The sequence below is a fragment of the Tripterygium wilfordii genome, chromosome 2 (assembly GCF_013401445.1).
Source record: "Tripterygium wilfordii isolate XIE 37 chromosome 2, ASM1340144v1, whole genome shotgun sequence".
Taxonomy (NCBI): domain Eukaryota; kingdom Viridiplantae; phylum Streptophyta; class Magnoliopsida; order Celastrales; family Celastraceae; genus Tripterygium; species Tripterygium wilfordii.
In genome coordinates this window covers 1419382-1432754 of record NC_052233.1, presented here as the reverse complement: position 1 = coordinate 1432754, position 13373 = coordinate 1419382, and the positions used below count along the sequence as shown (strand labels likewise).

Below are 13373 nucleotides of genomic sequence, written 5' to 3'. Positions count from 1 at the left end.
AGTAATTACTAACTAGTACGAGAAGATAGCCCAACTTATTTTTGTTTCCTGGGCCTGAGTATAGGTCCAGTCTTTTGTTGCCCTTATCATGGTTTTTTTTGTGGCCATAAACATGCTAGATAAGGTTTTCATTTGTTTGATCTTATCACCATTCGTCCGGTGTATCTTTAATGTGTGATCCATATATTTTTAACCTGGACACAAGGAGGAGAATGAATGAATGATGCAGGCTTGAAATTGTAAGGATAACCCGGGATGCTACTCACCGAGGGCAGCAGACGCCACTCGACGCGACGCTGCTAATCATTGAAGTCACTCAACACGACCAAGTCACACTTAATTGGAAAATAGTACTCTAACTCAAGCAAGACACTTGCAGAGAAGTAGTATACTTTTTAATTTAACCCAGAAAAGTCTCCCCATTATGTTTCAATGGGACGATCGATCGAGAATAGGACACCCCAGCTAGTTTCTTTGTGCAGCAGAGAGCTTTCCAAGTATCACCAACAAGTGAAGCATACGTATATGCACTCCAAGACACTAGTTACTACATACTTCACATGTTTACAATTAGTCACACTGTCTAACAATTAATTCTTCCAAGACCACCATTAATACATATTCATCCTTCATGCACGTACGTACTTTTCTCCACTGCCACTTATTCGATCGATTGAAACCAGGTTGCTTACTTGGTGGCTGGTGAGCACACGTAACTCCACTACCTAATTTAAAAAAATTGCAGATTCTAATTTTCTAGTCCCGGCCCACACTAAACGCGTAAGCCATCTTAACCCCGGAAAGTCTTGATATTCATCGTCCACGTCAGTCACCATCCACTCCAAACGTTTTGCTGTAGCAACAGCCGACTCGAGTGGACGGAGTCACAAGTCTCTGTAGTGTCAATTTTGGTGGTGCTAGTGAAACTATTAAATGACGATAGGGCTAGTCTTACATTGTCTCGAGAAGATATGAAGTATAAAATATATAAGGTCAAATTTTAAAACTAGTAACAAGTGTTTTTCTTGAACTCATATTAATATGATCGAGTTGATATTGGGTTTAAGATTATAAAGTCGTGTGAATTAATATGAGCTGATTCAAAATGGACAAAGTGTTAATAGTGTAGTGGGACAGACTGTTACATAATATCTTGTCAATTTAACCCCACAAATCCCGAATTATAGACGAGTAACCACACAGAACCACTTGTTGTATTTCATGTCATGAGTGGCCTATGTTACTTCCGAGTTGGCTAAACCACCATCACTCGTTATATCCTTATAACCACAACCACCCTGTTGCCACTTCCGCTACATTTCTTCTCTCAAAATACTACAAAACAAACCCAGTTCACAGCCTACCTTTCATACAAAATAAAAGGAAGAATGATGGATATTTGGTCATGGATATGCGAGCTCCCCAACTCGGACGAGTGGACCAAGTCGGACTCACCTTACCACCTTGACCTCTATAGTTCACGCCAGAGTGATCATGACAAAACAACGCGGACATTCCAACTCAGAGCTGAGCGATTCTCTGGCTCAAACTCTGAGGCCTTGACTTTTACGGTATGCTTAGGCGGCTTTCACTCCTTGAAGGACCAGAAGGTTCTCTGGACATCCGACACGTGTCATCTCTCTTCCGAAAAACCCTTCCTCCCCCTTGTGCTACAGCTTCTCCGCGAAATCATAACACGCTCACCCACGGCGCATAATAGTACCTGTCCCCGTTCAAAGCTTCAAGAACTCAAGCCCGAGCCGGTTTCGTGGATAATGGAGACTCACTCACCCGAGTCGTTCTCGAGCTTCTTTAATCTACTCTTCCTGACTCGACTATTCTGGTTGTGTGTGTGCGACGCGCCGAGTGAAGTAGGCTCGATGTACTTCGAGTCCTTGCTTGGTCCGAACCTCGAAGCTTTGTCGTGTATTCACGCGCAAGTTCTGCGAACCTTTTTGGTCACGGTGGGTGTAGATGCGGAGGTCTGTTTCATGCGCACCGTTGGGTACATACTAGCAAAATGGCTTATTTTAAGACAGGTGGGAGTAGGATTACAAACGTTAACACCCCTGCCAGGTCCTTTGGGGTTCTCTTATGCAATGGAGTCTCACGGCCTCTGGGTCTTGAAGGGTTTCTCGCCGGTGTTGGCGATGAAGCCGGTAAACTCCAGTCCGAGTAGTAAATTCCCTATTGTCCAAGCCAATGAATCAGTGCTAAAATACGCGTTGGCGCACCAGCAACTTGAGGCGGTTATTCAGTTGGAGTATTCCGTTATGTTCCACGACGGTTATATTCAGGTTAATGCGCGCGTTGATAATTTACGATTCCACGTGGCGAAGTTAGGATTTCGACAGAATGATGACGTGGAATATGGTGAGGAGAGGCATTTCCCGTCCAGAGTTCGGGTCTGGGTCGGACCAGAGGTGGGCGCAACATATGTGGGCGGGTTGAGCTTGGGTCGATCCACGGGTAATGCCGAAAAAGAAGTTGAAATGCACAGAATTGTGAAGAGTAGTTCTGGGAATTCAAAGGTGCCAAGAGTGAAAGCGGGGGCGAGAATGACGACAAGGACGAAGAGGAAGAATTGGAGGTGGGACCAGGATGCGGAAGGGAACGCTGCCATTTTCGACGCCGTTTTGTGCGACAACGTGACGGGGCAAGAAATATTGAGCGGAGGTGGCGGCTGCGGGGAATTGAGAAACCGATATGGTGGAGAAAACAGGGCGTTTACTAAAACGGGTGGGTTGGTTCTTTGTGGAGATGAGTGTGGGGGGAGAGTAGGTTGGAGATTGAGCAAAGAAATGGAAGGGAGTGTATTGAAGTGGAGAATTGGAGGGCAAGTTTGGTTAAGTTATTGCCCTAATCATGTAAGGAGTTCGTATTATGAGACTAGGTGTGTGGAATGGTGCGACGAGGTTGATCTGCCTTTAATTCCATGAAAATAGAGTTAGCAATAGTATGTATATATTATATACACATATATATATATACATACAAATATGTATATATATGAGACTACTTAATTTATATTTGTGAAATATGTTCTGTCTCTTGAATTGTTTTTCTGATTGTGAAACTAATACGGTATATGCTTCTATTCCTTGTAACACTGGTTATTGAACGAGGAGAATTCCAAGTTCATAGACTTTAGCTAGTGACAGAATAGAAATCAAAATCATAGAAAGGCAACATAATCCCCTTTTTCACAAGAAAGCTGTGCATGTGCATGTTTACAAGAAAACTCGACAAGGATGACAAGTATAATGAAGCCTATCGTAAAAGATAATATAATATTGCTATCAAACGTATAAGTTGATGTATAATTTAATCATATATAGAGTTTTGAAGAAAAAAAATGGTATTAGACTTGTATTCTTTATACAATACAATGTTCGGTTTGTTACTAGACAAAATAATAGTATAAAATTTGTGATCATATATATAAATTTTCCCAGCTAAAACAATAAAATGAGCGTGGAAAGTCTTCTCTTGGGGTAATGCAAGTTTTGGTTGCTGAAAAATATGACTCAATTCAACTCGTTCATCCAATTAGCACACGTTCCAATTTAAGTATGAATAATTTAAAATTGTTCCAACTTACTTAGACGGACATCTTTCTTACTTTTTGACTAGTTAAACATTCAACATGGTTGTTTGATATAACGAAAAACATTAAAAGCTACTATCGTTTCCTAACAGGATGATGTGGACAAATAGAGTTGGTGTTGCACGAATTTAAGCGGGCAAAAAACAACCCTCAAATTATCACTCCCGCAAAAACCATTCTAACCCTAAAATTATCGAAATCTAAAATTAGTCTCTCTCTACAAAATCATATATTTTGGTACTCTCAACCCTAGATTTTCTCAACTGCAACATACGTGATCGTTGGTACAACAAATTCGAGAGCTAGGTCAACAATGAAACACTTGTTAACCATTTTTATATATGGTTGCCCTAGTTTATAAGTTTTTGTTGGAACAATTTTAAAATTTTGACGGACCACAAAGTCAGAAAGTTTTCAGTCTGAGTAAGTAGGAACAATTTTAAATGTTTGATACTTAAATTGAAAAGTTTGCAAATTAAATGATTGAGTTGAACTTGAACATATTTTTCGGTGACAAAAAAATTGCATTACCCCTCTTCTAGTGTTGGTTTTGGGTAGGGGTGTAAACGGGCCGGGCCGAGCCGGGCTTTGCCATGCTCAGGCCCTGCCCGTTACTTTTATGAGAAGCCCGAGCTCGGCCCTAGCCCGTTAGGGCCTGTAAAACATCAACTCGAGCCCGGCCCTATGAAAAGCTCGCGGGCCCGAGCTCAGCTCGCGGGCCGCCCTTTGATAAACTTATTCAAATATAAAATCAAGTTTAAACATAATCATTAATAGTTTTACAAACCAGAGTTCACCAAATTAATCATTCATACATGATACATTCATAAAAATAAAAATAAAAAGTCCAAAAGTCCAAAAAAACACCAATTGACCATCAAATGCAAAATGAAACTTTTCATTCCTCCATCAAATAGGCAACACAACCTCTTGAGGCATGTCTTCAGTCTACAAAGACAAAACAAAAACAATATTAATTTTGATTTAAAAACATTGAATAAGGCTTAGTTTAAAATGACAAAACAACACAAAAATAATATTGATTACTCACTTTAGATGCTTTCTCCTTTACCCCATGCAGATTTCGAACCCAATCAGCACCACAAACTAAAGCTTGCACAGTTTTAATGGCTAAAGAAGATCGATAGCTATCAATGATTCGACCACCAGCACTAAAAGTAGCCTCTGAAGCCACTGTGCTAGCTGGTATTGCAAGAATATCACACGCCATCCTTGATAAAGTACGAAACTTGAGGTTGTTCAAACCCCACCAAGCTACGGCATCAAAGTTCATTGAAAAGAGGGAATGCATCCTTGAATTTCAATGCAATAGATAACATCTCAAATGTGGAGTTCCAACGTGTGGGACAATCCAAAATCAGCTTTCTATAAGGCAACTGCAATTGTTTAACAATCTCACTAAATTTGAGAAGCCGAGAATCAGATTGTTTCACAAATTTAACACTCTCCCTAACATTATGGATGATATCTTCTACAACCCTAAGGCCATCTTGCACAAGAAGATTTAATATATGTGCACAACAACGAACATGGAACAACCGACCTCCAAGCAACAACTTCTGAGTTCTAGATAATGTAGTTTTCAAAGTTCTAATAGCAACATCATTATAAGAAGCATTATCAACAGCAATAGAGTAGATTTTATTTTCAATCCTCCACTCATTCATGCATTTAAACAGAGCATCAGCAATATCAACACCTCCACGTGGAGGAGGCACATTCACAAAACTAAGAACCCGCTTCTGTAATTTCCAATCGACATCAACAAAATGCCCAGTAACCACCATATACTCTATTTGTTGATTTGATCTCCAAAGATCAGTAGTCAAGCTAATTTTGTTCACATTCTTCAACGTTGCCTTCAACTTAATTTTCATCATCTCATACATAGCCATACAATCATTTTTAGCAGTAGCACGACTAATGCCCTGAAAATGTGGGGTGCTAGTTTTCATCATTAAATTAAAACCCTCTTGCCCCACAATTGTGAAAGGATGCTCATGCATGAGAATAAAATGTGCAATTGATTCTCTCATTTTTCTTTAATCATATTGAAAATTAGAAACAATACCTACTTCCTTGTTCACTGGAGATGGAATCAAGTTCAGCATCTTCTGTGATTTCAAATTTACTTTCCTTCTTGTACATCCATCTAGATGCCTCTTGAAATGAGTGGTAGTGCCTCCACTAATAACCAGCCTTGCCTTGCAATGAATGCACTCTGCTCTCTTCACTCCATCTTTCCCCATTACATCCTTGAACTCCAACCAAACTACAGATGTTTTTTTCCTTTTCTTCGTCTCAAACAGGCCACCTTCTGCAGTCTCTTGTTGATCATCATCAATAGCAATAGGATTACTCGGATTGCTCTGTGTAGCACCAGATATTGAAATTGCAGTAGGAGAGCTTGAAACAGATTGTTGATGGGAAGACCCCAATGTTGGCATGTTCTCTAGATTTGTCATGTTCTCAGTTCTCCTATCCTATGAAGAAGAATAAGTCACTTTAATTGCAGTATAATGAAGAAGAAAATGTAATCAGACCTGAGACTGAAGAAACATAACCGAGAATGAATAAAAGGATTAAAAATAGAGAATGAAGAAACAGAACTCACTTTAACCCAACGCGGTGGAGGCGTGGAACACTGGAGCTGTGACTGTGAAAGGCGCGGCGAAGGCTGGAGACTGGAGAGAAGAAAAGACAACTCAAATGAACAAACCCTAATACCCTATACAGTTTCGCCTTTTCGGCCTTCGCGTGATGATTGACGAGTGAAGACAACTCAAATGAATAAGTAAAATTAATATTTGATAATAATATAAGTAAAGTGAAGTGTGAAGATAAGATAATATAAGTAAAGTGGAGAATGTATGCCCCTTTTGCGCATAAACAAAAGATAAGATAATATAAAATAAAGTCAAGATAAGTCATAACAAATAACCAATAAGTGATAACAATTAACAAATAACCAATAAAGAAAATTACAATGATGACCGATGTTGGTGTGTATATATATATATATATAAAATATAAAAGCCCTAGGGCTTACGGATCGAGCTTTACCATGCTCAAGCCCGGCCCTTTTATAGAAAGAGCCTTAAAATGGGGCCCTAGCCCGGCTCTTTTATTTTGCGAGCCGGGCTTGAGCGGGCTTTTATCGGGCCGCTCTCAAATAGCTCGCGGGCAGCCCTGTTCGCTTACACCCCTAGTTTTGGGCAAGGTTCCTAAAGTATTAATAAAAGTCTACAAAACGGACGGATCTTAACAGCGAAGGCGCATCAACTCTCCTACTACTACTTTACTTGATACCCCGCGTAATTACCAGATAAGCCCTGGCCTAAACAAAACCCTTGCGCTCCAGTGGAACTGATCTACACTCACTGTTCCGAGAGAGAAAGAAATGGCTCGGCGCAGTGGAGTATCTATTTCACGGTCGTTGATCTCCGCCGCAAGGGCTCCATCGCTACGTTCTTCGTCTTCCCTTCCCCGCCTCCGTCCACCTCAGCTCCCCGCCCCTCGCTCGCCTTCGCGTCGCCTTCCCTTTGCTGCCACCAGGTACGTGTAGTATTGGAAGCGAAGAAATTGATTGAGAAAAGGGAATAACATCATTTTTTGAAATCCCGTCTTTAATAATAGAGGAATTGACTTGGGAAGAGCAGACATGTATCACAGTATGAGTGCAATTCACCTTAGATTTTTGGTTGCATTGAGAGTCCTTAACATCCGTCGAGAATCGACCTTTTTTACAGAGGCGACTAATTATTTATTAACACTAGCCTTTTATTGGAGACAATTTCATCTCTGTTGATTGCTGAGAAATGAAGCCCAGTATAAGAAATTTGGAAGAGAATTCCTACTTCGACCATTATCTGCTGAAAAGATTTGTCTTTTAATTGAATTTTTTTTGCTACATTTACATGTATAGTCGTGTGGAGCTAGGAGCTCTGTTGGTGTTAGAATTTTAAAAGAAAAAACCCATAATCTCTGAACTCAATTTTCTTGGTTACTGTACCGTTGAATTCAATATATTTGATTGAGTAGAATCTCTTTTTGGGATGTCAGCGTGTGTGTTTGTTTTTCAGCTTTGGGATATCAGGAATTTGTGTTTTCTCGTTCCTTACAGTATCTTATGGTTAAATAACTTGTATTTATATCACTGGTTGGTTCTGCTTTTCTAGGAATTTTGGAGAATTGGGATGTGCTCAATCCTTCTTACCTCTTCATAGCATGGTGGTTACGGCCCGCCTTACATCACACCTTACTGCTAATTTGCGGGCTTGTTGCGAGCTGCCTCACGGTACCTTCTGCTGTACTTGTCAAGATCGCTAGTAGTGGCTTTGTGAGTCATACTGTTTATAGGACAAATGATTGGGAAAAAAAAATCAGGAATGCTATGTGTTTTTTTTTACTTTTGGCTTATGCCATTCATATGCGGATCTGTCAATTAATCTAGTATTTGTATCTTGAGCATAGTTTTGCATGACTCAATTTCTTCTCTTCGTGATCTGCATCCATGTTCTTTCATATTTCTTTCACATGCTTCATTTGTATATCAGGTGGCTCCAGTAGTCCTGTGCACATTCTTTGATGTATTACTCTACTTATTTTTTTGGCAAGATGTACTTGAAAACCATTCTTGTAACTGAGTCCGTTCCATGATTGTCATAATTTATGCATCACTTATAACAATAAGCTACCAGTCAGGTATTTGTTTTATTGCCTTGCTTCCTCGACACCCAGGCGGGAATACCTCCCCTCAGAACAAGGGAAGCAGAGCTCCGACAATTCATGCACAGGCTTATGCACCTTCTTGTTTGACATGTAGGTACTTGAAAGGCCATTGGATGGTGCAGCAATGATATCTGGAGCATTATGAAGTGGGAATCGTGCCTTTTGATTAGGAAAATTTTAATAAAATGTTCTATTCATATTCCGGTTTCAAGCATAATTTGAAATTTTTCAAATACTGGTTTTGTAGGAACCTCCATTTCAAGGTTTCTATCACTTGTTTTTGTATTTTCAGTTATCATTAGTTTCTGTGATATATTAGTGTAAGGTAAGATGTAACCTCTGAACATGCCGGCATATTAAAAGCATTCTCTAGTGAATGGAAATTCCTGAATCCCATTTGTAGACACAAAAAATTTGTAGCCCAATTAAATAAAATAGTGGGCTCTAAATTAAAATAATTTATGAAGCCCAAAATATTGTTAAATGGATAAAATCTAAGATAAATACAAATCAAATCAAATTCAAATAAAATAAAAATAAAATTAAAGGGATAATCATTGATTAAGTGATTTCTCTACAATACCCTTAATGTCAAGGGTTAAGGCCAAGGGTACATAAGTAAATTTCACTTCTCCCTTTGCCTATAAATACCAAGCTCATTTGGAAAAAAAAAAAAAAAAAAGAGGAGTAGAGAGAAACTATCTAAAGACTCTCTCAAATTTCTTCTCTAAATCCGGAATTCTTAGAATTCCTTCAAGTCTCAAATCCAAGTCAAGTCTCGGAAGTGAAAAGTCCAAGTTCTTTAAATCCGGAATTCTTAGAATTCCTTCAAGTCTCAAGTCTAAGTCAAGTCTCGGAAGTGAAATTCAAGTTCTCTAAATCCAGAATTCTTAGAATTCCATCAAGTCTCAAGTCCGACAATCAAATCCTAAATTCAAGTCCAACACTCAAATCCAACTGGATTTTATTACAAATTCGTAGAATTTGTTTGAAGCACTCAACTAAAATCAGAGGATTCCGTATTCGTGTGGAATACGTCAAAAGAAGAGATCAAATCCACTTTGATTTAAATATTTGTAATTTGTATCAAATTCTAAGTGTATTTAATTTATACTGAGGAATTTGGTGCGTACAAATTTCTGGCACGCTCGGTGGGACACTCTTCTTCTCTCATCTTTCAGTTGAATTTATTAAATTCATCAAAACTATGGAATCCATGATTCCTTCAAAAGAGATTGACGTCACTGATGACGTCTCTCACGCAACTCGTACGCGAGTTAAAGCTGGAGAATCACAATTGATTTCTCCTCTTAAGTAATTCTCAAAAAAGGGTCAAAAGAAGTCTCATGTGAGTAAATCCAAATCCAAATCCAAATCCCATAAATCAAAAGAGGCGGAATATGTATATTCCAGCTTCTCATGTGAGTAAATCCAAATCCAAATCCCATATATCAAAAGAGACGGAATATGTATATTCCAGCTCCTCAGATGATGAATCCGAGTCTAAATCTCATTCCGTGAAGTTGGCATCACGAAAGTGGGGTGATTACACCTCTCCTTCGGAGGCTGAATCCGAATCTAAATCTCCCAAGTCAAAAGGAATGGAATATGTATATTCCAACCCTTCATATGAGGAATCCACATCACGGAAGTGGGATAATTACATCCCAACGTCGGAATCAGATATTCCTGTGCCGGTTATGATGACCGAGGCAACAAGTTCCGAAGATCAGGTGAAACAAATGAATGTCACCATTGATCAATTGACAAAGTCCTTAGAAGAGAAGGACAAACAAATTGCTGCACTCATAAACCGATTGGATTCCTTAGGACCAATCACGGAACCGAGCCGTGAAACCTTTGTTTCACGAGAAGGTAAAGCTCCAGAAAGTTCAAATTCTCTTAAAGCTCAACAAAAGCAAGAAGAGCAAGATCGCTTGACAGCACAAAATGCTCTCCGCGATTCGACCAACTTATCTGTTGCTTCACTCTCTGTGAATCAACTCCAAAACATGATCGTAGACACCATCCGAGCTCAGTATGGTGGAGCCCCACAATCATCTCTAGTGTATGCAAAGCCATATAGTCGCCGGATTGATGAAATCCGCATGCCATGGGGTTATCAACCCCCTAAGTTCCAACAATTTGATGGGAAGGGCAACCCAAAGCAACATGTTGCTCATTTCATCGAAACTTGCAATAATGCGGGTACATTTGGTGATTCCATGGTGAAACAATTCGTGCGTTCCCTAAAAGGAGCTGCATTTGAATGGTATACTGACCTTCCAGCTGGTTTTATTGAAGGTTGGGATCAACTTGAGCGCGAGTTTCTAACTCGCTTTTATAGCACCCGACGGACAGTTAGCCTCCCGGAACTCGCAAGAATGAGGCAGAATAAAGAAGAAGCTGTGGTCGAGTATATTGAACGTTGGAGGAACCTTGTCCTAAATTGCAAGGAACGTATAAGCGAAAGTTCCTCCATCGATATGTGTGTTCAAGGAATGCATTGGGGGTTACTTTACAATCTTCAAGCTAATATGCCACATTCCTTCGAGGAACTTGCAACCCGAGCTCATGACTTGGAAATCCAAATAGCAAGGCATGGAAGCCATTTGCCAAGTGACCCTCGAGAATTAAAGAAAGAAGTGAAAAAGGATTCAAAGCCTTCACGGACTAAAGAATCCATGGTTGTTACTACTGACCCAGTTAAGATTTCTACACAGAAATCTAAATCTAAATTCGAGTCCAAGACTCGTAAAGATCAAACTCAAGTCAAGGAGCGACCAACCTTGAAACAAATGCAAGAGAAGGAATACCCATTTGCGGATTCCGAAGTGTCTGGGATTCTAGACCAATTACTTGAACAGAAGCTCATAGAGCTTCCTACTTCAAAGCGGCCGGAAGAAATTGGCCAAACTGATAATCCTAAGTACTGCAAGTATCATCGGATCATTGGTCATCCGATTGAGAAATGTTTTGTCTTCAAAAACATAATCATGCGGTTGAATAGGGAAAACAAGATCGATCTCGATCTTACTGACAATGTTGAGGTCAATTGCGGAATGGTGGCTTTTGGGTCATTTGACCCCATTCCAATATCAATGGAAGCTCAAACGATGCCCTCGTCCATAACTAACGAGGAATCATCAAATATAGAACTGACTGCTGAGCTTCCTGAAGGAGCTGTAAGAGTCCAGTTCATTGTAGATGGAGAAGCCACCACTGTCTATGCATATCCCGGAATGCCGAGGCCACAAGCTCCAAATAGGCCAACGTTATATGAAATCATGACGGATGATCTGGATGTGTGGGATTCATCACCAGAAATGTATGATTCATCTTCTGAAAGTGAAGATGAAGGTTGGATAGAAGTGAAAAGTAAAAGACAATACTCTTCACCAATCCGGTCTCTTCCAAGTCCAATACCTATTCTCGGAAGGAGAGAAAATAAAAAATCTCGGCCTAAGAATCGATTAAGAAGAAATCGAAGAAAGACACATGTTGAGGTTGAGAATGAAAGCACTCATTCAACTCCCCGAAAGAAAGTAACTCTTAAGGAATACTTTCCAAAAGATTACTTTCTAGATGAACATATGACATCATATGTGATCAGTGCAATAGACTCTAAAGAGTCACATGAAGAAAGAAATGGTTCTAAGATGGAAGCCTCAAGCATTGAGAAGAAAGGAGTTGTTACTTCACTCCAAGAAATTCCCTCTGACATGAACATCTCGGAAGCCCTTGAACTCCCAATAGATACTCGTTTGGCGCTAGTTCAAACACTGCTCAATCCGGAAGAATACAAAGGGAAAATAATTTCCCAAATAAGAAAAGTTAGTCCCGGTGATTGTATGGCAACAATTACCTTTACGGACGATGACTTACAGCTTGGGACGAGACTTCACAACAGGCCACTTTATGTTAGTGGAATTATTCGAGAACACAAAATATCTCGAATCCTCATTGACTGTGGATCTGCTGTAAATATTATGCCGATTCATACAATGAGAAAGATTGGAATCTCAGTGAATGAGCTTTCTAAAAGCAAACTCACAATCCAAGGTTTCAATCAAAAAGGACAACGTGCCATTGGCACAGTCCGGTTAAAGATTGAGATGGATGATTTGATATCATCAGCTTTATTTCATGTAATCGACTCCAAAACATCCTATGAATTACTTTTGGGACGTGTTTGGTTACATGAAAATGGAGTAATTCCTTCAACATGGCACCAATGCTTCAAGTACAGTCGAAATGGCAAGGAAAAATGCATTGTAGCCGAATCAAAGCCATTCGCAAGTGAAGAATCTCATTTTGCGGATGCAAAATTTTACCAAAAGGAAGATATGCCCCAAGAAGCCCTTCCAGTGTTGATTCCGGAATCAAAAAATGACGTAAAAGATGACTCAATTGAGGGCATCTTATCAAGAACCTTTGTAAAGGAATCATCAAAAATTGAGTTGTCAAAGAGAGATGTTGACATTCTCAAGGAAGACCTAATCCTTCCGATTCCTTCTATTGGGAAAATTGTGGACTTAAATTCTATACAAGAAAATGCCGAGGAAGCTGAGCTTCCTAAAACTTTGGGAAACCACTCAAATGGGTGGTTTGATCCACGTGTAAAGAAGCTCATGGAGAACGCTGGATACGGAAAAGGGAAGCCATGCAAACTTGGCGACCTTGATTCCGTTCTGTCTAGTGGAAAAGCTCCGGTGATAAATAAACAAGGAATATCTATTCCACAACCAAAACACGGATTGGGACATGAATCTCGTGACTCACACCCTATCCGAATTAGAGCAAAGAAAGCATCGGCCAATCCAATCATGATACAGATTTTTGAGTATAATGATGACAAGCCCGTAGAGCCTCTTGCTCAGAGCCAAATACAAAAGCAAAATACTCGAATTTCAGTATTTGAACGGATTGGTGATAATCCGTCAACATCAAACCAAATGGAGTCTGTACAAAAAGTCTCTGTATTTTCTAGGCTTGGGCCAAAAGTCCAGAAAGA

At 39.7% G+C, this 13373-nt stretch overlaps 3 protein-coding genes across 4 annotated transcripts; 2 read left to right on the top strand and 1 right to left on the bottom strand.

The window, feature by feature from the left end:
- Positions 1 to 1307: 1307 nt before the first annotated feature.
- LOC120012256 lies at positions 1308 to 3095 on the top strand. Its single transcript, XM_038863597.1, has one exon. The coding sequence runs from the start codon at positions 1389 to 1391 to the stop codon at positions 2937 to 2939; it is 1551 nt and encodes a 516-aa protein (XP_038719525.1). The 5' UTR covers positions 1308 to 1388; the 3' UTR covers positions 2940 to 3095.
- A 1795-nt stretch (positions 3096 to 4890) lies between these two features.
- Positions 4891 to 6482, bottom strand: LOC119980227 (zinc finger BED domain-containing protein RICESLEEPER 2-like). Its single transcript, XM_038822844.1, has 3 exons — positions 6243 to 6482; positions 5704 to 6106; positions 4891 to 5556 (listed from the first exon to the last, which is right to left on the bottom strand). The coding sequence occupies exons 2-3, from the start codon at positions 6091 to 6093 to the stop codon at positions 4891 to 4893; spliced, it is 1056 nt and encodes a 351-aa protein (XP_038678772.1). The 5' UTR covers positions 6094 to 6106; positions 6243 to 6482.
- A 467-nt stretch (positions 6483 to 6949) lies between these two features.
- LOC120006516 (protein NONRESPONDING TO OXYLIPINS 2, mitochondrial-like) lies at positions 6950 to 8757 on the top strand. 2 transcript variants are annotated; one of them, XM_038856577.1, is made up of 3 exons: positions 6950 to 7183; positions 7807 to 7967; positions 8454 to 8757. In XM_038856577.1, the coding sequence occupies exons 1-2, from the start codon at positions 7029 to 7031 to the stop codon at positions 7955 to 7957; spliced, it is 306 nt and encodes a 101-aa protein (XP_038712505.1). In that variant the 5' UTR covers positions 6950 to 7028; the 3' UTR covers positions 7958 to 7967; positions 8454 to 8757. The 2 variants fall into 2 exon arrangements, with proteins under 2 accessions (XP_038712505.1, XP_038712512.1); XM_038856584.1 differs by having other exon boundaries at positions 6951 to 7183; positions 7807 to 7925.
- The last annotated feature ends 4616 nt before the right edge of the window (positions 8758 to 13373 follow it).